General features: G+C 41.5%; 1 protein-coding gene across 1 annotated transcript; it reads right to left on the minus strand.

Annotated features, from left to right (window-relative positions):
• Positions 1–6,649: 6,649 nt before the first annotated feature.
• LOC129770511 (polyglutamylase complex subunit TTLL1) lies at positions 6,650–13,880 on the minus strand. Its single transcript, XM_055773403.1, has 7 exons — positions 13,783–13,880; positions 13,564–13,709; positions 13,320–13,489; positions 12,417–12,989; positions 12,114–12,315; positions 11,714–12,054; positions 6,650–11,653 (listed from the first exon to the last, which is right to left on the minus strand). Exons 3-7 carry the CDS (start codon positions 13,373–13,375, stop codon positions 11,515–11,517), a joined length of 1,311 nt encoding a protein of 436 aa, XP_055629378.1. The 5' UTR covers positions 13,376–13,489; positions 13,564–13,709; positions 13,783–13,880; the 3' UTR covers positions 6,650–11,514.
• Positions 13,881–25,419: the final 11,539 nt, after the last annotated feature.

The following is a 25,419-nucleotide window of genomic DNA, read 5'->3' on the forward strand; positions in this document are numbered from 1 at the left end:
GAACAGAACAACAATGTATAGTGGTTAGAAAAATGTAATTTTATTTGGTCTTTATATTTATATTAAATATATATTTTAACAATTTATTTTAATAAAAACAAGCCAATTAAATGAACAATTATCCAACGAAGCAGACTGAATTTTTTGAATAAGAAATACCGCGCAAACTGCGAATCGCCGCTACACCCTCTATTCCCTCCTGTGTCTTTCGTTATTTCTTCACCACCCTTTCTACTGCATAAATTTCCAAAAAACTGGTTCCAGCTTCAGTTTTTCTATATCCCTTCACTGGTATTGTTTTGATGTCGTTTTCAGGATTGTATAAGTTTTCTTTGAATTTGAAAATTGTTAACTCTTGTTAATTTAAGTGATCCGGATTAGGATGAAGTCTTTTGATTTCATCTAACCGGTCACTCCGAAGACAGCGTGCTCTGGGTAAAATTAAGGCTTCGTTCGTTCGGGAATGAGTATACTCATCGAGAGATTGTTGGAAACTGATCTATATTTCTATTAATTTTACAGATTTATATACGTTTTCTGACACCTCCTCTCGTTGTTGCTGACCATACCCCTGACCTCTAATCCACGTCTACGAACTGCTCACACAAATGTTTTGGAACGTTGTTGCGTGACTCTGAAAAGGGTTAGTTTAATCTCATCCATTTTCTCCCTCTTTTGGGGCACAGTCTGCTGCCCCAAAATTGAAGAACTGATGAATTTGGGCACAAATATTAGCTTTGATGTGTTGGCATTGTCTGGTTGCATTTCAATTGATTATCGCAGTTTATTGGTATGGGGCCAGCAGCCGAATATTTCTCTTGTATGTACCAAAGCTGGTTTTGACTGTGGCCATCCTGATGATGTTATCGGGACCCGTGATTATTACTCTTACAATTCCGATGGGCCGCTTTGTTACAGGAACATTGTCGGCGCCAATTAGAACTGCTTGAACTACTAGTACCACCTGGATTCTCTGATTGGTCTTGATCCACTTGGTAACGTTGCGAAGAGTCCAGAATTGCTATGATTGTATGATTTTGTATCCCCTTCCATCTAACTTGAAGGTTTGGAAAGTTCTTTTTGTATTGAAATGGAAATTGCTATTGTTGGTTTTCCTATGAGGAAGTGCCCAGGTGTTGAGGCCTCGGACGTTCCTGATTCTTTAACAACTGCTGTCAGTGGGTGTAAATTCATAATAGATGCTCTCTGGTGGAATAGTTGGCCAATTCTTTGGGTCTGTTGCTTAGATCTGTTTTTGGCGCAGATTCCAAATCTACCTAGAACTCCTTGTGTGATTCTCCGTAGGTTCCGCATTCAAAACCTTTGTTTGAACTCAAGTACAATAATTTCAATGCCAGCATAAAATCTCCTCTCGTGTATGTGCTGGATCAATGTTCTGGTGAACGGATGTTTACTTGGTATGAGTACAAGATCTTCGGATGTGAGAGAACCTGCGTGCGTATGCCGTATTAACCTTCTTTCCTTGAGAGTTTTAGATTTGCTTGTGAAGTTGAGAGCAACTCGACTCAGCCATGCGGAGTGTCGTTGCGTTCTCATGAATGAGTTATGATGCTTGTACTGAAACAAGTAATCATCGGTTGATGTACGTAACGATGGCTCTTTATCAGCAGACTTTTTCGTCAGTCTGGAAACCACACTCCTCATCAATGCTGTCCGCATACACGGCTATTCCATGCACAGAGTCTTTTAGAGCTGGTAGTTGACGGATCCAACGCTGTACTTTTATCTGCTATGCTTCGCTAGCTGTATTACTTGTTGCCATGTTTGCGGTTTTCGTGGACGATCCGTACTGTAACAACTCTGTGGAGTAGGTTGAATGCTGCTATGCGCTTGATAATCTGGTTATTTTCTCAGTGTTTTATAGCTTAAACGACATTCTAGAAATGTCCTTGTTCCAGTCAGTGAACACCACTGCAATCTCGAAACAATTCAAGCTTGCAACTAATGGTCACAGTGGTTCAATGCTTTTCTCCGACAATACTTCGGAAAATAAAGCTACTTCAGCTTGGAAGCGACATAACCATGAGCTGGTCTTAACGGCACTTAGACAAAAAAATCTGTTTTAGTTTAAAAATCACTCTAAAATTTCAGATTCTGCATCAGCTAGAAAGCTGCATCACACCCCGGAATAATGATTCAGTTTTGGAAGCAGCGCTGCAATTTAAGCAAGTAAGCCTTTCCCAAGTGTTGTGGACAGAAAATCGAAGCAGATTTTGGATTTAGTCCATACGGATTTATGCGGACCATTTAATAATGTCACGCCGAGTGGTAATCGGTATTTCATGACTCTAATTGACGACTATAGCCGATTTACTGTAGTGTACTTGCTGAAGGAGAAAGCAGAAGCCAAGAATAAAGTAAAGGATTATGTACGTTTTTGTCAGAACTATTTCGGCAAGAAACCAAAGATAATTAGATCAGACGAAGGTGGTGAGTACATTAATAAAGAATTGCAGCAATTTTACTCAGATGAAGGCATTATTGCCCAGTATACGACCGCATATTCGTCACAATCTAATGGAGTGGCAGAACGAAAGAATCGATCCCTCCAGGAAATGGCTTCTTGCATGCTCTTGGATGCCGGAATGGAGAAAAGGTATTGGGGTGAAGCAATACGCACGGCAGCTTATTTACCAAATAGGCTTCCCTCTAGAGTCATCGACGGTACACCGTATGAAAAGTGGTACGCTAGAAAACCGGTATTGGATCATTTGCGGGTTTTCGGAAGCGATGCTTACGTTCATGTATCTGAAGTGAAGCGGAATAAGTTGGATCCTCGCGGAAGAAAACTTACATTTGTTGGTTATACTCAAGATCAGAAAGGATATCGTTTCCTAGATCGTGCAACGGATACAGTAACATTGAGTAGAGATGCTACTTTCATCGAATGGAATAATGACATCACAAGTGGAACTTATCGAGAATCGGAAGAATACTAATCCGAGTAAGGAAGTGTCTGTATCAAGGGAATCGATGTCTGCAGACGAGTGGTCCGACGCACGTGAAAATGGTGAAACCGAATGTTTCGACGGAACGGAGACTATTCAGGAGGAGCAGTTACCGTATAGAAAGACTCGAGGCACAATGCCTACTAAACTATCCGATTACGTAGTTGGCGTTGCCTTGTGCGCTGTGGAGGAGCCTGGTTCATATCGCGAAGCCATGGAATCACACGGGAAGCATTTTTGGATACGTGCTATGGAAGATGAGATGATGTCACATGACAAAAACGGCACGTGGGAACTAGTAAAGGCGCCACCGAATCGGAAGATTATCGGAAGCCGATGGGTATTTAAGATAAAACAGAACGAAAAAAGCGAGATTGTGAAAATTTAGAGCAAGAGTTGTAGCCCAGGGGTATGCTCAGAAATATGGCATCGACTATGATCAGGTTTACGCTCCGGTGGTAAGTCATACAACCATGCGAACGCTGTTAGTTGTGGCTGGTAAAAATAACTTGATTTTGAGACACTTCGACATCAAAACTGCCTACCTATATGGGAATATAGAGGAAGAAGTCTACATGAGACAGCCGCCAGGTTTTGAAGTATCAGGAGGAGATAATCTCGTGTGCAGGCTTAAACGAAGCATTTACGGATTGAAACAATCCGCTCGCTGCTGGAGTGAAAGACTCTCGGAGGTACTGACGGAGTTACAATTCAAGCGCAGCTCAACTGATCAGTGTTTATTCTACAAGACAACAGCAGAAGAAAAGACGATTTTTTGTTCTCGTATACGTGGATGATTTACTTGTTGCGGCGTCAGATCAATCTATGATCGACACGGTGTACAGTGGATTGCAGAAGTATTTTAAAGTGTGTGATCTCGGGAAAGCTCACTATTTCCTAAGTATGGAGATAGATCAAAAGAATGGAATATATTCGATTAGTCTTAGTAGTTATATCGACAAAACGATCGCTAAATTTGGAATGACAGATGCTAAAACAAGCCGAACGCCCATGGATATTGGTTATCCTCAGTCAACGGAAACCAGCTATTCGCTACAGGATGGTGAAAGATATAGGAGCTTGGTAGGTGTTCTTCTGTATATCGCAGTTACATCTCGTCTCGACATAGCCAACACTGTTGGGATTCTAGGAAGAAAAGTGAGTTGTCCTACTGAATCAGACTGGACAGCAGCTAAGAGAATGTTGAGATATCTGAAGGCAACGCGAACGTGGAAACTTGTGCTGGGTTCGTCTCAGAAAGCGAAAGAGGACCTCGTGGCGTATTCGGACGCTGATTGGGCCGGAGACAGCTCGGATAGGAAGTCAACGACTGGCAGTATTATATTCTTCAATGGTGGAGCGATTAGTTGGACAAGCAGGAAGCAGAACTCGGTGACCTTGTCTTCAATGGAAGCCGAATATTGTGCATTAAGTGAAACATGCCAGGAGCTTCTCTGGATACGCAGATTGCTAAAGGATTTCAACGAAGAACAAAATCATCCAACAACGGTCTTCGAGGATAATCAGAGCTGTTTGAGTTTTGTTAGCTCGGACCGTACGAGTAAGCGATCTAAACACATAGAAACTCGCCAGCATTTTGTTAGAGATCTGTGCAATCGTCGTGAGTTTCGATTGGAGTATTGTCCTACGGACTCTATGATTGCGGATATCTGTACAAAACCACTGGGCACCAAGAAGCATCAGATGTTCTCGGAAATGCTAGGACTTACAGAGTGAAGAGTTGAAGATTGAGGAGGAGTGTCGGAGTGTAACAATCATCAACACTCACGGACCACCCTGTGTCGAAATACGGCGAATACAAAACTTTCCACAAATCGGGCAACACTTTTTCGCCCGTCAGAGGAGCCAGTTTCTTTAGATATCATCCATATTTTTCAATCCAAAACTACATGTGCTCGAGTCAAGTTCGTCCAAATAAATATACTTTTATTCTTTATACCGCGTGTGTTTCTATACCGATAAACGTGTTTTCCCACTGTTCTTTATTCTCCCACAGTAACTACCGAGGCACGTTGCTCAATTCAGCATACAAAGTGTTCTCCTGCATCCTGTTCCTCAGATTGAAACCGTTGGTGAAACCTTTCGTCGACCAATACCAGGTTGGTTCTCGAGAAGAACGCTCTACGATGGATCAAATATTTGCCCTCAGGCAGATCCTTGACAAGTTCCGAGAATATAACCTATAGACACATCATCTGTTTATAGATTTTAAAGCGGTGTACGATTCAGTGGAGCGAAGCATGATTCAAGCATGATCAAGCATGATTTGCCATAGTTCAATCATGCTTGAACATGGTTTCCCGACGAAACTACTTAAGCTGACTCGTATGACGCAGGTGGGATCAAGGTCATGCGTACGTATAGCGGGTGGAACCTCAGACGCTTTCGTAACGTTGGAGGGACTGAAACAAGAGGATGCCCTCTCTAACTTACTTTTCAATATTGCATTGGAAGGCGCAGTACGAAGGGCGAACATGCTTCTCGGCTTTGCGGATGGCTTCGATATAATCGGAATCAATCGGAAGACTGTGGAAAAGGCATTTAGGTCTTTTAAGAGAGAGAGAGTGGTAGAGGACCTTGGTACACTCGTGACAATGACGTGAACCGTGAAGTGAAACGACGAATTTCAGCTGAGAATAGGGCTTTCTACGGACTACGTAGCCAGCTAAAGTCTCGTAGTCTGCAAATTCGCACAAAACTAGCGCTGTATAGAACGCTGATACTCCCGGTTAAGAAGCGGATCAACGAGCGCTCGGTGTCTTCGAGGCGTAAAGTACTGCGTTCAATACTTGGCGGTAAATTAAAAAATGGAATGTGGCGCAGACACATGAACCACGAACTGTATCAGATATACAAACACGATGACATAGTTAAGGTGATAAAACGTGGCAGGTTGCGGTTGGCTGATCACGTAGCCAACATTCCCGACGGAAGAGCCACCAAAACTATTTTCACTCGGGAACCAGGAAGAGGTCGCCGACTCCGAGGTAGAACACCTGCTCCCGATGGTCGTGCGCTGTAGAAGAGGACGCGCGGGCTGCCGGTGTTCGAGGATACTAGAGAACGGCTGCCCAAGACCGACGTTTCTGGTCAACTTTAGTTCGGCGCAGGATCGGTAACGGTCTGTCGCCGTAATAGTAAAGTAAGCATATGAAGCCATATTTGGAGAGTACGGTGCTTGCTCAATCACATTCGTGCCATTTTTACTCAAAAATGCGTACGCAATGATCCGTAGAAAGCCCTATTCTCAGCTGAAATTCGTCGTTTCACTTCACGGTTCACGTCATTGTCACGAGTGTACCAAGGTCCTCTACCACTCTCTCTCTCTTAAAAGACCTAAATGCCTTTTCCACAGTCTTCCGATCGCTGGTGGATTATCGTGGTGCAAAATACAAGTGTTATCCTTCCACAAATCTGGCTGATTGTGTCGAATTTTCTCACTCAAATGCCTCATATCGCCAGGAATACTCTTTATTGGTCATTTCGACCTCCGGACGGAATTTTGAATGGATAACATCATGTGGAAAAGGGAGGAGAGATAGGGGTAAGACGGACATGTTAAGGAAAACTTCAATTGTATCTTTGGAAACTCATGTTTTCAAAAATTTAAAAGCAGTTTCTTACAGTTCAATATACTGGTTTTCGGAATAACTGGCCAGATGTTTTATAAAAATATGTTTTTCCATGTTTTTTACTGAAATTAAAACAAGCCGAAAAGTACAACATTTTTATCGGTGCGGTTTTTGTTTCTCTATTCCACTTTTGATCAATATTCATTGTCATTGGATGGTTTAAATATTATAGAATAGCATGTAGAAGGGTTTCCCATAAACAGAAATTTTAAATTCATAATGCAACTATACAAATCAACCACCTGTCCATCATACTCCCACTGTCCGTCTTACCCGCGGCTTCCCTATCATCAAAACTAAACCCAAGAAGGATGGAAAACTGGTTAAAATTGCTACTTCCAAATACTGGAAAAATCAATCGATTAGATAAGCCGAAACTGTTCCGAAATGTTCAAAGTCGAAAGCTACCTTTAAACTGCAATAAACATATTACATGTTCTTCTAATAACGTCTTATTCTAAATCAAATAGATTGTGGGATATATTCAATTGAAGGTGTACCAATTCTAAATCGACAGGGCTTTACTAACTAATTCAGAGCTGCCAACGCCTAACTGCAGAGTAATACTCACACTACTAATACACTTACTGCCGTGATCTCGCAAAGTGACGCAAGCGCCAAAATTGGCATAGAACGAACGAGAAGGGACAATGAATTTCAAATAACAACATCAATCAAGAGACAAAGCATCTTGACGATGTTTACTTACCTCACTTGATCAATGTCTTTTTCGGATGAATTGAAGCTGAGAGTTGATCGAAGGGTAAATATCGGATTTGCTGAACAGCTGCACTCTTCTAAAATCTCCATCGAAACGCATCTTATAACAAAACTCAAAACATCCTCGCGTAAACTGTATATGCTTCACATCGGATAATTTCGGACGGCATTATCTTATTCAACACGGATGTTTTCAATTGCATTTTGGATTGGAAAAGAAGGTGCTGTCCATAGTAGTTACAATCGGGTTCTCAACTACGTTGGCCCGCTCGACACACGCTACAAAGACGGAAAATGTGTACAACTCTTCTCCCTGATGCTACCTCATGCTCCACTCAACGGTGGCATGTTGTAGAAAATATTTGGAAACAGATTCTCCCATACTTCGATGGATGAACGCCAATCGGTTGTGGAAACAGCGATTAAAATTTGCTGTTTCCACAACAAAGCGGTGTTGGTAACATAGCTTCAATTTCAAATTTCAAAATCGAGCCGATGGCAATGTTTTTCTATCAATTGTACACAATTTGTACAGATCAGATTTTCGTAATGTACGCGTATGCTGATTGTACATGCAATTTTGCGAAAAGTCTCGTACTGAAAATTTCTCCCTCTGGCGCTTGTGTCACTTTGCGGGATTACGGCAGCTTATTCTACTGGAATTTCTCGAAAATGTCATATGCTTCTCGAGACCGAAATCGAAAAAAAACTGTAAATTTTGATGAAACTAAGCTACCTTGCCATTGTTTCTGGATTTTTGCGATACGTGTTACGTGCACACTATGATACGGGGCCCAGATTTGCACTCCATACTCTAGCTCACTGCGAGCCAGAGAGCAATACAGTGACTTCATGGCATGTACGTCGTCAAATTGCGCTGTATTTCTTCTTAGGAAGCCAAGCATGGAGTTCGCTTCAGTTACTGTCATCGATATGTGCTCGTTGAATCTCAATTTCCTGTCTAAAAGCAGCCCAACGTCCTTGATAGAGCCTACTCTCACAAGCGGTGAATCATTCATTGAATATTCAAACGTGACCGATGTTCGACTTCGGCTGAAAGTGATGACTTTGCATTTGGCTGGGTTTGCCAACATTCCGTTCATTTTACACCACGATGACAAGCGTTCAATATCAGCTTGCAAAGCAAGGCAATCAACAATCGTCCTGATAATGCGGTAGAGTTTTAAGTCACCTGCATACAAGAGCTTGCAGCAGCTTAGGTGGTCGCATACATCGTTTATAAATAGTATAAAGATGAGAGGTCCAAGGTGACTACCCTAAGGAAGCCCGGACGGTAGGTGAAACGCATTGGATGAACCTTCATGAAAGTTTTCCTGGACGAAAGGTACGATTCTATCCAGCGAACAATTCACGAAGGAAGACTGAAGCGGCTCAGTTTTGTGACAGCTAGACCATGCGGAACTTTGTCAAACGCCTTAGAGAAGTCGCTATACACGACATCAACTTGTCGACGCTTCTCGATTGCACCAACCAGAGAGTTAGTCATCAGGTCATCAGATTGTTAACGTTGGAGCGTTGCTTCAAAAACCTGTGCTCAAATTCTGAGGTTAAAGATCGGTCTGCCGTGTACAGCTTATCGTGCAGCAGTCTTTCTAGGACTTTCGTCAAACTGTTCAGTGTCGAGATTGGACGGTCATTTTCCACGCTGTGAATGCTTCCAGATTTGAAGATCGGGGTTATGGATGCTAGCTTCCATGACTCAGGAAAGACACGTCTAGAAGTGATCTAATTGAAAATAAACTTCACGGGGGTGGTCAATGTTGCAGCACAATTCCTAATGAAGGAAGGAGGAATTCAATCCGGACCAGAACCTTTCGAGGCAGAAGAGAGGGCTTTGAGAATATCGTCGTGGATGAAAGTGACTTGCTGCAGACGAATATCAAAACTAGACAAGTTATCGATGTATTGCTGCGGAGTTGGGCTTGATCGACTTCGTAAACGGTTTGGACGAATTCCTCGAAGAGGTTAGCAGAGGTAGCCGCGTCAGAGGAGCTTTGACTACAGTATGTAACGTCTACTGGAATACGTGCTGCGTCTTTCCGGGAATTTACGAAATTCCAGAGAGATGATGTATTTATCTTGAAACTATCTGCAAATTGTCAATGTACTGTCGAAAGCTAAGTTCATATAAACCACTATACTCGGCTTCGGCCAACTGTACAGCAGATTTATTTGCAGCTGTTTTGGAGCGGAAATAACGTTTCCGAGCTTTTCGCAGACGGTTACGCAGATTACGGAGTTCGGAATTCCACCACTGTTGGGTGAAATTTAGGGAAGGCTTATATCTTTCAACAGGAACGGTATCTTTAATTATTCGATATATGTTGTCGTAGAAGGCAGAGACGGCTGCATCAATGTCAGAGAGGTCAAGAAGTTCTGTCCAATTCAATGAGCCGATTCGCGCGTTGATAGCGTTAAAATCATACCGTGCAAAGTCATACTCACTGCGAGCTGCTGGATCACCGGGCGGGCAGATCTGGCCAGGCGAATGGACGTCAAGTTCAAAAAGTAACGGCTTATGATGATAGTCGATTTTTAAAATAGCGGATAGTGGTTCAATCAGCTCAATGCCGTCTGAATCGCTAACGAGTACCAGGTCATGTAACTTGTCATTCACATTGACTAGATAATTGATTTGCAAGTTCGACGAGAGCCAGTTCTTACTCAGACGATGCGATGAATGGCAACAGGCCGTCGATGTCTTCTTCAAAATTCCACACTAAAGTTGTTGTACAGACTCGGCGTGCTAAGTATAAATATCCAGATGTCTATTGGGACGAATATAGATGCACCATAGGAAGAGCGATCGGTGTAGAAGAAAAAAATTGTTCGGCAATGTGTTCGAGATTCTCACTGTTTAACAGATGCACAGATTTGCAATTAAGTCTGGGATTGACAGCAATCAAAACGCCGCCACCGCGTTGAAATGAGCTGGTGCGAGAATTCCGATCACAACGATAGATTGTATAGTTAGCTGCCAGCTCTGTATTCGCAATGTCGGTATGAAGCCACGTTTCGGTGAAAATTACCACGTCAAAATCACAGGAGAGCAACGAGTGAAGCAAAGCGTTCATTTTAGTCCGTAAACCACGAACTTTTGATAATAAACGGTCATGTAATCACGAGTACTGATTGAGGTTGGCAGAATTGTTACGTCGACGTTGCACCCGGGTCGACTATTGGCACAGGTTTAAAAAATGACGTGTGCAGGCGCCATTGTCAACGAATTCGCGAAATTCAATTCCTTGCGGCCAAGTAGAGGGGTCCATTGCCTTCATCTTTAAGTTTTGGTTGATTCCCAATTTAAACGACACAAACGTCAACGTTGTTGACGGTCGGCCCGTTATCTATCGTCATCTACATTTTTTGAATCCTTTTTTTTCACGCACGTTTACTTCTACTTATAATGTATAGTTTTTCAAACATTGATAGTAAAACCTAATCGCTAAACTGGATTATTTAGAAGTGAGTATTTATAATCTCTATCGTTTGAGTTATTTGCTGCCTACTTTTATCCGATATCCCTAGTTTTGAATATCATTGACTTAGGTAAACACACGGTCGTTTTATACACTTACTGTTAAAAATCCTACGATTTTCATTCTTTCCATCACCACTCATACGAGAGCTCAATTCGAATATAACTTTACGTAGAATAATTTCAAAGACTTAGATTTTGGCAATCCATGACAATTAAGAAAACATTCGCACAATTATAATAGTACCGAAAAATTATATAAATTTAACAGGAAAAAAACACAAGAGAAGAAATGTATTTAACGAAAGAGGGTAGCATCAATTTGCTGGAACCAAACCTAGCTAGTAAGGAGCAGAACGAAACGAAGAGATAGGGATAGTTGAATTAATTATTTTGATCAAACAATCTTTGAACGGAAAATACAGATTTACATGTTAAGATTTGAGAAACTGGATTCACCAGTAAATAATTTGAAAATGAGTTCCACCCACAAACGGTATGAGCTCGAGAACATTTGTCATTTGAAATTGAAAATATGTTTGCAACGAAGAAAAAATAAACGCTTGCAAATCAAACAATTTGTCAATCGGGCGAAAACAGTGAACGAAAAAAAAAACGAACAATAAAAGATATAATGATTGAAAATAAAATCCTGCGTGTTTTTAATTTACTCTCATTTCCACCGATTATTGTTGGATCTATTTTTTCCGTTCGTGCTCTGGATACCATCATCCTGGGCAGCAATCTCCTCGTCAATCAGTAGATCGAAATTACCGAGCATATCTGGGCTGGGGATTTTGCTCCATCTCACGCTGGGAAATCAACGTATTTATTTCTATCAATTTCACCTGAATGCATAGGATTATACTCACTCCGGAATACCATCGGGTGGCAGGACAATATTGAGGATGTTATCGATCAATTTGTACTTCAATATGCGATCGTTTGCCGTCGTCGAAGTTAGTGACGGCGAAGCATTCACTTCCACTAGCCATGGCTTCAACGTGTTGTCGATAATGATATCATAACCATAACACTCGAAACAGTGTCGATCACTCGCCATAACGCTGGACACTGCCTTCAGCGAGTGCACGATCAGCCAAGTGATTGCGCCGAACAGTTTGTCGGTGACCTCCTTGCCGCGAGTTCCCTCCAAATACAATCGCAAGTTTTGTACACTCCACTTGCCACCGTGATGATTATTGTATTCCCCCTGCAAGGTCTACCATTGAACAACCTTGTTTCGAACAATTAAAAATATATGATCCTTACACCATGTTTCTGAACGCTAACGTTGGTCAAATGAACATACATATTGTCCAACTCCGTGACACTGGTATCGTATTTGACCGTACAAAAGCGACAAAATCCAAGCCTGAAGAGGTAGGCCTTCAAAGGTCGAAACGAAGTGACGAGCACATACAGACGCAGGTCGAACTTTTTGCCTCCTATCAGTAGCGGATTTTCGATGTATCTGAAGTATGCAAGAAAATAAACGACAAATCAATAAAACCCATTTTCCCTTCCGTGCCAGTTTTCACGGTTTATGATTGCAATAAACTCCCGCAAACCTGCCTTGAAATGACGTAACTCTCCTTCCCAATCTGCGGATGGAATGATGTTTTCGCCTCTCTCGACCAACGTTTCAGCTTCGACAGTTTGTTGATAAGAAATATTCCCGCACCTTGTGACTTGCCGCATGGCTTCATAATCCACGTGCTCTGAGGGTTTTTACGGTACTCTTCGACGAACATGTTGTAATCCGCTGGCAGGACAAATGTTACCGGAATGAAATCCAGATACAGGTATTTCGATCCACCGGGAATGTTCACCTCTGTCTTCTCCGCCAATGGGTTTCCGTCTCGTTCCAGATCTTTCCGATAACGTTTGATGTTCTTAACCAAAAGATCTTTCCGAGAAAGCTCGTAGTGGTTAGGAAAGTGATTAATGAGCTGATTGTCGTGCATTCGGTAGCCACTGTCGACGCTGAAAATGTTCCGACAAGTGCCCGTTCCAGCCCAGTAAAAGTTCCAATCATCATCGGCAGAGACCTGAACCCAGCCGCGCTTCTCGAAGTTACTAATCAGCACAGATTTGTCCAAATCCGTACAGAAGCATATCTTCATTCGTTCATGACCTGTAGCGATTCTTGAGATAGATTGAATGAAAAGATGTAAACCACACAAAAAATGTACCACGTCGCATCCTTCTGAATTTGGTAGTCATCTAAATCCCAGCGGGGCAGGTCAACCTCATTCGAGCGGCACAAGCTAACTGCCAGCTAGAATTGTGCCACCCGCAATCGGAGACCTACCTACCTCAATTCGAATCCGAATCGAACGTTCCGTGCAAACGTTTATGCAAAATATTGTGCCATCATGAATGAAAATACATCAAATAGCATACACAACCATCATAGAGGAGCACGGCAACAGGATCCCACAAATATAACCCCACCCTCCCCCAATCCCAACCTACCTTCCGTACATTGTGGCAAGATTCGTTGAAACTCGCTTCGGCTCTGCAGTTGACATCTCCTACTGGAACTCCACCCGCCGCTGGCTGTCAGTGTTCCCTGAAGAGCTTGAGAGAAAGCGAGAGTCACGCAATGATCTAATTCCCGACCACAAGCAGACAGCACTTGGACCCTGTACGGAATTGCATAGCCGTATCGTCATAAGCAATAAATGTCAATTTCGATTGGAATGACACGTCCTCTCACCTGTCCTATTTATATCAGCCAAGCAATCACAGCAAGCACAATATAATATATATATATATATGAGCACAAATGGGTCACGGAATCCACGAGCAGCAATAGTCAGCGAAAGTTGAATGGCTTTGCAACTCCCACAGCCTATGCAAAAACTGAATCAGAATGACAGTAAAATGAATACAGTTTATGAACTTGAGACGAAATCTATGCTTTTTTTCACGCTACCGAATAATATATCTAGTGACTTTAGTATTTTCTGTTGAACTGTTTCGCAAAAAAGGGAAAAAAGGACCGAGAATAAACAGTTACCGTGAAGGGATCCGCTTCCAGGACGACAGAAACTGATGCGTGGAACATACGCCGCTTTGGTTGCCATGATGATGTCATACGCGGTGCATTCGATTCTGTTCAGTAGTAAAGCTAATGTTGGCGCAAAAAGCAAGGACATCCCTATAGCACGCGCTCCAAACAGCATAATTGATTGTCACCAAACAATTTGCATATTGAATTCTTCAGTTGACAAAGGATTATCTTTTGTCTCTACATCATATATCAACTGCTGAGACAATTGTTCAAATGTAGTATATAAACCAACCAAAAATGATATAAAGACAGTATACCAATTGAATTCCTTGAAATAAAGCGCGTTTTTTATTTATCCTTTTCGTCTTCGAATAGTCACCTTTCTTCCGATTTCGGTTATTTTTTTGAGATCTCACGTATCATAAAATGGTCCTTCGAACCGGATAGTGAAAGTTTCACTCGAATCCGCGTTTTTTTTTAATTGTAATCGCAAGTGCCCGTGAATTGGCCCCGTCGCCGCCCTACAGGCCCTAGTGCGTCTGCCGATCGGTACTTACCGTGATTACAAGTGAGATTCATCCAACGAAGCACGAAATCCGCGGTGATGGATAAGTTAATCCGCTAACGAAAATCGTTGGAACCGCGTTTGAAAAGAATTTCGGATATAGTGGGAAAACTAAACCCAGATGAAGTTGAAGAAAAATGAGTGAAATATGGATGGCGTTTTGTACTGTTGACAAGAAAATTTTGGATGTGTGCGAGAACGAATCAGCTTATGATGACGCTGTACAACGCCGAGGAAAGTTTGAAGAATTATACATAGTATTGAAAAATCGTTTATTAAAAATATTGAAAGTGGTGAAACAACGTGAAAATCCATCGTCTTTCGAAAGACCTGCCACCCAAGATGTAATCAAACAACTAGCAGACCAGCAGGCCCAGTTCCTTCGTATGATGTCCGATAATATGGCTGCCTCGTCCTCTTCCACCGCGGTCGTACGGTCTGATCCATCTCCTGCGCTAGACCTGAAGCTACCTCAGATGAACATGCCTGTCTTCAGTGGCGATTAGAGTCGTCGGTTAATCGTTCGATTAATTCAAATAATCGAATATCTGCCATTTTTATCGAGTAATTTTGTATCGAATACCGAAAAATCAAAATATGAATACATCGAATAATTATCACAGTAATCGCTATTAATGAAAAAGGGAACCATTTTTATAAATGCAGTGCAAAATTTGTTTAACCGTCATGGTGTTTTATCAAAATTCATCGAATATACTAAACCATTTACCGATGAAGCATAAAAGTAATTCCCTGGTGGTGCAGAAGACTGAGAAGAATGCAGCTTCTGCAGGAGTAAAATGCGGAATTGAAGGAGATGGTCTAAGCTCCCGTTCTAAAGTGGTGGTATTCAAATTCAGAGTGCCAAGGAAAATGTACCATACTAGTGGTCAATGATTCTGTGAATATACTTCTTTTGAACTAGTAGTTATAGGGGGACCATGCAGAAATGTTCAAACAAATCTACTATTTCAACAACATTCGAAGAACAGGTAATTTTGTACAGAAAAAATGTATGTTGGTACAATAAAAATATTGTGCATCATTTTCATGATTAACTCTTTTTTCAATCGTCCGCAAACAAATCATGAAATGGTAAATTTATCAATATAGTGAAATACCATTTAACTCAAAAACCATTATTCTACACCATGTTTATTTTAAAATTGTTTTTAATGTAACTTTAAAATTATTTTTTTATCCAGTTCATTTATTTGTAAGGCTCAATCGCATAAGCTTTGCGGAGCCGCTAATTCAAGGTTTGTTTATACAAAGTTTCAACCAATTTCTATGTTTAGTAGGATTCGACCGAATACTCGCGGTTTACTCGAGGTTAAAAGGGCAACATTTTTGTGGGACGGGTCAGGTTAGGGATATGGATATGAGGTATCGTTGTCTCAACCGAGAGTTGCCGCACGCACTGTAGCATTGTGCATAATGACCAGTGATAGCATCTGGTGTTCGACTATCTGTCGAGGGTGGGCGACGGTGAGATGGGGTGACAAGACAAACAAACTAATAACGAAAAAGAAAAATACAAAAGCATTAAATACTTATACTAGACCGTTTCACAAACATATAGATCAACTGCATATAGCAGATGTCGCGAGTTCCCAACACGTCTCTAACAGGAACATAGGGTTGTCTTCCTTGGACCTCAAGGGCATTCAAAAGGTACTCTCTGGCTGCGTAATTATCCGTACATTGCCAAACTGCGTGATCGATGTCATCGTAACCGTTTCCACACCGACAGACGTTGCTTTGAACAAGATTTATTCTGTGGGGATGCACATCTAGCGAGTAGTGGTTGGACATAAGTCTACTCATTACACGAATGAAGTCACGACTAACGTCCAAACCTTTGAACCACGCTCTCGAAGAAACCTTTGGAATAATTGAATATAACCACCGCCCAAGACTTCCAGTCGGTTCCAATCGGTTTGCCAACTAAAGAGGGAACTCTGACGCAGTAATTGGAAAAATTCATCGTATGAAATCTGTCTATCAAACATTTCGCCTTCCTGGGCACCCACCTTTGCGAGAGTGTCCGCCTTCTCATTGCCAGGAATTGAGCAATGAGAGGGGACCCAAACAAAGGTTAACTTATAAGATCTTTCGATCAGTGCACTCATCTGCTGTCTCACTTTTGTCAGGAAATAAGATGGGTGCCTACTAGTTTTCATCGACTGGAGAGCCTCAAGCGAACTGAGACTATCCGAGAAAATGAAGTAATGGTCTGCAGGCTTGTTGGAGATCATCCCCAATGCGAAGTCGATTGCTGCCAGCTCAGCAACATAAACGGAACAAGGTTCCTGCAGTTTACGGAAGGCGCTTGAATTTTCATTGAAAACACCGAAGCCAGTGGATCCATTGAGGCGAGACCCATCAGTGAAGTATCTTTTCATGCAATTGACTTTTTGGTACTTTTGGTTAAAAATACGGGGAATGAAAGTTGGTCGAAGCTGATCTGAAATCCCAAGTATTGCTTGTTTCATCGACAGATCGTATTCAATTGAGGAACTGCTGATGGTGAAGTGAGCACGGTTTGGAGTAAACGATGGGAGACAAATATCTGATGAAATATAGTGATGATAAATTCTCATAAACCGAGATTGTATATTTAGATGAAGCATTTTTTCAAAGTTTTTAATCACAAGTGTGTTCGTGACACCGCATTCCACCAGTATTCTGAGAGAAAGTTCCCAGAATCGGTTCTGTAGAGGAGTTACTCCTGCCAGAACCTCGAGACTCATGTTATGCGTTGAGTGCATACAGCCGAGAGCTATACGCAGACAATGATATTGAATTCGTTCAAGTTTTAGAAGGTGACTTTTAGCTGCTGAGAGAAAGCAGAAAGAGCCATACTCCAGAATAGATAGAATAGTTGTTTTATAAAGCGTTATGAGATCTCCCAGGATGAGCTCCCCACCACGTGCCGCAAATCGAGCGGAGAAAGTTGACTCTTTTTTGACATTTTTGCTTCAAATACGTAATGTGGGTATTCCAAGTGCATTTTGAATCAAACCAGACACCAAGGTACTTGAAGGTCAATGATTGGGTAATGTTTCTGCCCAATAGCTTAAGTTGCAATTGGGCTGGGGACCGCTTTCGAGTAAACACTACCAGTTCTGTTTTCTGCGGCGAGAATTCTATCCCTAAGTTCCTTGCCCAAGAAGACAAGTTATCTAGGGAATTTTGCAATGGTCTTTGCAAGTTTTCGGTATGGGGACCGCTGACGGAAACCACACCATCATCTGCAAGTTGTCTTAGCGTGCATTGTTCTACCAAACAACTGTCAATATCTTTCACATAAAAATTATAAAGAAGGGGGCGGAGACATGAGCCTTGGGGTAGACCCATATAACTATTTCTGGAAGTTGTCAGCTGTCCGAGGGTGAAGTTCATTTGCTTTTCTGACAACAAATTGTACAAGAAGTTATTCAAAATTCCAGGAAGTCCACATCTGTTCAGATTGTCTGACAGAATTTCTATGGAAACTGAATGAAAAGCTCCCTTAATATCCAAGAATACTGAAGTCAGTTGCTCCTTGTGCGCAAAGGCCAGTTGAATATCTGTAGAAAGCAACGCTAGACAATCGTTTGTTCCTTTGCTCTTGCGAAACCCAAATTGTGTACTTGATAGCAAATTATTTGTCTCGATCCATTGATCGAGTCTTCGGAGGATCATTTTCTCCAGCAATTTTCTAATGCACGAGAGCATAGCAATCGGACGGTATGAGTTATTGTCAGACGCTGGTTTGCCAGGCTTTTGAATTGCTATCACTTTGACCTGTCTCCATTCGGGTGGCACAATATTGTTTTCTAGTAGGGTATTGAATAAGTCTAGCAAACGTCTTTTCGCGATATCGGGAATATTTTTTAGAAGAACGAATTTAATCATATCGCTTCCGGGCGAAGAGTTGTTCGATGAATGAAGAGCCATAGAAAATTCCAGCATTGAGAATGGTCTGTCCAGAGGTCCACCGCTCGGAGACGTTTCTCGAAGAATATGTTGGACTGGAACTGAGTCTGGACAGACCTTTTTAGCGAAATCGAATATCCATCGGTTGGAGTATTCTTCACTCTCGTTGGTAGATGAGCGGTTACGCATGTTGCGAGTTACCCTCCACAAGGTACGTATTGAGGTTTCACGAGAAAGGCCTTCGATGAAATTGCGCCAGTAACCGCGTTTTTTTGCTTTAACTAATTGTTTCAACTGTTTTTCAAGCTTTGAATATTCCTCGAAGTGTGTGGATGTTCCATGTCTGCGAAAAGCTTTGAAAGCATCAGATTTTTTCAAATACAATTTTGTGCATTCATCGTCCCAGCCAGGAGTGGCTGGTTTTCTTTTAAATGAAGCACTTGGAACTTTTCTTTTTTGTGCTTCCAGTGAGCTTTTATACAATAAATCGACGAAGAATCGATATTCTTCCAATGGTGGAAGTATATCTATTGATTCGACACCGATTGTTACCGCCGTTGCAAATTTTTGCCAGTCGATGTTCCTTGTTAGATCAAATGGAACTCGAGATGGTTCAGTGGATTGCGGGCTACACTTGATTGATATATTGATTGGCAAGTGATCGCTACCATGGGGATCATTGATGACCTTCCACTGACAATCTAATGATAGCGAGTTTGAGCACAAAGATAGATCGAGTCGGCTTTCCCGAGCCGGAGGTTTTGCAATTCGTGTCACTTCACCAGTGTTCAAGATAGTCAAGTTGAAATCGTCACATAAATCGTAAAAAAAAGACGGGTGGGTAATGTCGGGGACATAACCGGAGTGACGTAGGACTATACAAAGGGGACAGCTTTTGTTAAATATATATTTTAAATATATTGTTTTATTTTCTTCACCTACGGGAATACCTACCTATCTACCTGAAAAATGGATTAGTTTACTGTTTACTCTTTATGAATATGTTGATGGTTCTGAAAAGAATCTTTGGTGTTGTGTTTTTGTTATCACTCGATATTCCCATCTTGTTCGGCTAAACCTTCCTATTTAGCGATTTTTTGTCACTCGCCACAGCTTTCACAGTTGGAAAATTTCTTCCCATCCAGCTTGTGACATATTTTACAGTAAATTACATTCAATGGCACGTCGCATTACCACCACTCAGTGCCGGATTGGAGGTAATTTTAACCTGTAATTGAACATTTGCGATGACAGTGGTACAGTGTCGACTTTCAATGTGGGGTCATAATTTGGATCTCTATGTTTACAAAAATGTCCAATTAAATAAGTCACATTACATGTCCGTCCAATTAGCTAAATGTCGAACTAATTGTAGATTACTGTACTTTAAATCTGGAAACAATTTAAGAATTGGTGAAAATTGAATAATCAGGAAAGTCCCCAACTATCAATAAGCTCAGAACAACTGCCAAATTCACATACTCATCAAATCCTGGCAAACAAATTATGAAAACATCAATTTGTGTTTTATTATTATTTTGGATAATGTTTTAGAAAGCATTGAACTTTATTTCCTAAACTCTTTTTTGGAAGGTTTAATGGCCCTGAAAAGCGCCTTGTTTTATGGAATGGTTCCAATTTAGAAAACTTAGTACTCGTGGTTTTGAAAAAAACCATTTCGAACGCCCTCGATGCCGCCTTGTTCTGGATTTGCCGCCAAAGCAGTTTGTATAAAGAACAAACTTTTTTCTTCTGCTACCTGATGCCGTTTTGCGATTGCGTTTGCCACTCGCCATTCGCTGCAACTGCCTGTTGTCTTGATGTCCGCCGAACCGAATGTGTTCTGTTCCGAATGCAGGTTTTCTTATCGTCGCGAGCAGCTTTGCCAGCTAACTCGATCACTTCGGCGGCCGAAGCTATATAACGCCGGCTAGGTGGACTGGTACACAGGTACTAACGCGCTCGACCTAGCTACCTTTTCCGGTGCAATTGGCGGATACACCTACGAGAAATTGCAGACCACCACGGTTCGAGCGGGATTTTGCCTTTCCCTTCTTCTTTCTTCTTGTGACATATTTTACAGTAAATTACATTCAATGACACGTCGCATTACCACTACTCAGTGTCGGATTGGAGGCGATTTTAACCTGTAATTGAACATTTGCGATGACAGTGGTACAGTGTCGACTTTCAATGTGGGATCATAATTTGGATCTCTATGTTTACAAAAATGTCCAACTAAATAAGTCACATTACATGTCCGTCCAATTAGCTAAATGTCGAACTAATTGTAGATTACTGTGCTTTCAATCTGGAAACAATTTAAGAATTGGTGAAAATTGAATAATCAGGAAAGTCCCCAACTATCAATAAGCTCAGAACAACTGCCAAATTCACATACTCATCAAATCCTGGCAAACAAATTATGAAAACATCAATTTGTGTTTTATTATTATTTTGGATAATGTTTTAGAAAGCATTGAACTTTATTTCCTAAACTCTTTTTTGGAAGGTTTAATGGCCCTGAAAAGCGCCTTGTTTTATGGAATGGTTCCAATTTAGAAAACTTAGTACTCGTGGTTTTGAAGAAAACCATTTCGAACGCCCTCGATGCCGCCTTGTTCTGGATTTGCCGCCAAAGCAGTTTGTATAAAGAACAAACTTTTTTCTTCTGCTACCTGATGCCGTTTTGCGATTGCGTTGGCACTCGCCACTCGCTGCAACTGCCTGTTGTTGTCTTGATGTCCACCGAACCGAATGTGTTCTGTTCCGAATGCAGGTTTTCTTATCGTCGCGAGCAGCTTTGCCAGCTAACTCGATCACTTCGGCGGCCGAAGCTATATAACGCCGGCTAGGTGGACTGGTACACTGGTACTAACGCGCTCGGCCTAGCTACCCTTGCGGGGAACTCCAGATCAACACAAGCGGGAACTCCAGATCAAGGTTCGAGCGGGATTTTGCCTTTCCCTTCACTTTTCCTCCTTTGCCATATCCAACCATGGCTGCTTGTGTTGGTTTGTTGATGTGAGGTGATGCGAAACGATGTGGTGTACGGTTCGGATGAGAATGATCGTTACGGCAGCGGAGCGGGGATTTTTAAGCTGACTGGCTGGCTCGAGAATTACGCATGTGTGAGACTGCGACCGATGTTTCGTTCATTTTTTTCTTTTTCCTTTCCAATCGTGCTTCATTCTATTTCGCTGCTGCTCTGGTTGCCCGTTTTGGTCGGTACGATTTGAGGAGTACAAAATGGACCAATCAAAAATGGGCACATAGTGTATTTGGACAATGCTTGATATTTCACAATTATTCAATTATTTATCTCAAGAAAAATGAAATGTTATTCGTTATGATAGATGCGTAGATATATTTCCTATCAATTGATGCAAAAACCTTTGCGATTTATTGAGAAATGCTCGAGTTATAAGCGTTCCAAATCTTGCATTTTTTCCTACTTGTTCAGTGCCTAGATTTCCATTTCACCCCCTATATCTTCCGGTTAGACGTAGTCCTACGTCAAAATAGCCGCCCTAGCGTCATTATAAAGATCGCCCCACCCAGTACCATGGGAGTTCATGTCACCCAAAATTAGAACTGGGGTTGAGAGAATCGAAATTAGATTCCAAAGTTGACTACGGCTAATGGAAGTATTCGGGGGAACGTATACTGAAGCTATGCAGAGTTCTTTATTCTTTGCAGTTATTTGACAAGCGACGATTTCGACGTCTGATAGAGCTGGGAGAGGAATTTTATAGAAAGAGTAGCACTTTTTGATCAATAAAAGTACTCCTCCATAGGAATCATCTCTATCCAGGCGAATAATATTAAAATCGTGGAAGTTGAGTTCTGTGTCAGAAGAAAGCCATGTTTCGGAAAGAGCGAATATATCACAATCATAATTTTGAAGTAAAAATTTGAACGAATCTAGTTTAGGCACTAGACTACGGCAGTTCCATTGTAGCACATTGATCATATCTTCTACTACGTTAGATGAATTATCCATCGAAAGATATGATTGATGCAAGGAGGGGCCATGAAGCAGTCAATTGCTTAAGATAAGACTTTAAAGATGGAAGCAAGGCAGAAATAAGGCTTCTGAGGGGGTCTTGAATTTTGAACGTGTTTAGTATGAAGTCCACAATGTCCGAAAAAGCTATCAATCCTCGATTAGACGCGAATTTTCTACGAGAAGATCGAGGAACAGCGTTTTTATTTCTCTCTTTTCTGGGTAATGACGTAAAATCCTTGCTGCAACCAGGAACTGGCTGAGAAGGAGCCTTCGGATTCGTTTTTTTGCTACTATTACCCTTGGAATTAGACAATCTTCCGAGGGTCATTTTAGCTTTCTTACGGTGCACCATTGGTGAAGAGAGCTTTCTTTTTGATGATTCATCCTTTATTGAAGATTCTGGTGCAGCCGAAGTATGACCCTCATCAGAATCAGAATCAGATTCTTGAGATGACAAAACCGAAAATTGGTTTTCATTTTGAGCGGCTGATGCGGTCTTTAGCATTTCAGCATAAGTCCGCTTGGAGCATCCAGCGATAGAACGCTTCACTTTATTGGAGTGCTGTTTGTACCTTGGGCACTCTTGTAGAGGGTGAGGATTCTCGCCACAGTGAATACATTTTTCCACTGTTTGAGTGCAAGTGTTTTATGTTTATCGCCACATTTGCCGCAACGAAATTTGTTGCCGCAGTGGCTAACCGAGTGTCCCAACTTTTTACATTTGGTACAATTATAAACCCGCGGTACAAACAGGCGCACTGGGAAAAAAACATTTTCTACTTTCACATAGTTTGGGAGAACAGAACCTGCGAAAGTAACTCGAAAAGAGTGCGAGGGCTTATAAACTTTTTTATTTTCTTCCAAAGATGCTGAATGCAGATTTCTAACATCCAGGATCTTTACAAGATCTCCAATCATCGAGTTTTTGAAGGAACCAGACGCTTTTTTTAGTTCATCGACACTCAGACTCGCGTCGGTTACTACGCCTTCTATCTCCACTTCTCGAGAAGGGATGTAGATGTGATACTCCCTGTTAAAAACTTCGTGGTCAACAATCTTGTTGGCCACATCAAAAGTCGGTGCTTCTACACGCAGTTTGTCCGGTCTCTCTTTATGTATCGAGACGCCCTTATAATTACGCAGCAAATCTCTTGAAATATCAAGAGTTCTCAAAGCTTTTTCCTTGGGCCGAAAGAAAACAACCCATGGTGCCTTCGAGGACTGTTGATAATAACGCGTCCGCGCAACATTGGCATCAGCAGATGTCATAACGGTTGCGCAGACGGTGCGCAACCGCCTATGAAAACGAAAAAAAAACTCGCACGCACACACTCGCGCAAAAACTCAACTTAAAACTAACTTAGACTAAAAACTAACTTAAACTAAAAACTAGCTCAAATCAAAAATCTTCTTGAAAAAAAACAATAATTTCGTAAAAAAAAATTATATAAATAAATAAAAACTCAATAAAAAAAATTAGTCTGATGAGTTCGAACAACTTGAACAACCCTATTCAGGGAGCTATACAACTCTGCACGCTACGGTATAAGCACAATAGCGAGACGGCAAAAACTATTCTATTGTACTTCTCTGTTTGATGTTTGGTGAAGATACAAATGTGACGCTCAATGGAACCAATTCATAGAACACCGGTCCAGCGTCGCTGGAGAGGTGCTGCTTCCTCGCTGTTCCGGATGCGTTGGCACTTGTCACCAATGGGCGAAAGAAAAAAAACAACAACCAAAAATCACTTTGGCGGAGGGGGAAAAAAACTTTCCAGCTTCGATATTGTAGCGGAGAACGGACAATGTGTGTCCGTCTCTTGCAAATAATCGACGAGGAATGAACTTTTAAAATTATGACATCATAATCTGTTTAGACATCTGTTCATTTTGAGTACAAGAAATAAACATTCACTCGATTAATCGAATACTGAAAGACAATTATTCGAATGAATCGAATATTTAAAAATGGCCCCACGATTAATCGATAATCGAATGAACGAAAAATTTAGACATCTCTGGTGGCGATTATCTCGAGTAGCAGTCATTCTACGATTTATACAACAGCTTGGTGTACCAAAACCAAACGCTGAAGGACAGTCTAAAGCTCTATTTTCTGAAAACAAATCTCGCTGGTGAGGCAGCTTCTTTGGTGTCGCACCTAAATATCGAAGATGCTAACTATCAACCGGCGTTAGAGAAGCTTAAATCTAGATATGATAAGCCACGTGAAATAGCCAACAAGCACATCCAACGATTTCTAGCACAATCGACACTTACATCATCGTCCGCCACTGGTTTACGAGCCCTGTATGATGTCTCTGATGAAGTAATTCGAGCACTTAAAGCTATGGCTAGAGAGGATCGTGACACGTGGCTTCTCTTCATACTGAGTGAAAAGGTAGATGCTGAAACAAAGCAACTATGGTGTCAAAAGACAGCAGAGATGGAAGAAGCTAATATAACTTTGCAATGCTTTCTCAAGTTTATTGAATCTCGAAGTTTCGCACTGCAATCAGCCCAACATTCAACGAAACCAAAAACACGTCGTACCCTTCAAACAACCCTCAAGGCCTCCTACTAGAGGAGCATCTGCATTCGTCGCCACAAATCCTCCGCTTTGTGATGCTTGTATGAAACAATACCATCATCTTCACGGAGATCTCTGTCCACGTCTATGTCCACGTGGACACGAAGAATAAATATTTTTTCAAATATAATCACCGATACATTCTAAAAAAAAATCTGTTCGGTGTTCAAGAATTTTAAAACTCCGCCCAACCTGAGTATTCCGTAAGTATCAATAAACTGATTGAGTTGCCTGAGAGTGATTCATATATTTTTACTAAATCATCGGACTTCTTCACTGAAATCCATATTCTGAAAATGACTCACGTAAGCTGTGAACGATCGAGCTATTTCCTATGATCCTATGACTTTTATAGATACGGGATATGTATCGACGTTTATAACCAAAAACTATAAAAATTAAACAATTCTGTGCAGTCCCGAACTAACGTTGGGGAAAAGGGGTGGTCAAACTAGGTTTCCGCACGTCTTAC

The sequence above is a fragment of the Toxorhynchites rutilus genome, chromosome 2 (genome assembly GCF_029784135.1).
Source record: "Toxorhynchites rutilus septentrionalis strain SRP chromosome 2, ASM2978413v1, whole genome shotgun sequence".
In the NCBI taxonomy this organism is placed as follows: Eukaryota; Metazoa; Arthropoda; class Insecta; order Diptera; family Culicidae; genus Toxorhynchites; species Toxorhynchites rutilus.

Coding starts and splice junctions, on each gene's coding strand:
- LOC129770511 (XM_055773403.1), bottom strand. CDS start 13,375: ATGTCAACTGCAGAGCCGAAGCGAGTTTCAACGAATCTTGCCACAATG. Junction 12,990..13,319: donor CTTGCCACAATGTACGGAAG/GTAGGTTGGGAT, acceptor ATCTATCTCAAG/AATCGCTACAGGTCATGAAC. Junction 12,055..12,113: donor TTAGCGTTCAGAAACATGGT/GTAAGGATCATA, acceptor TAGACCTTGCAG/GGGGAATACAATAATCATCA.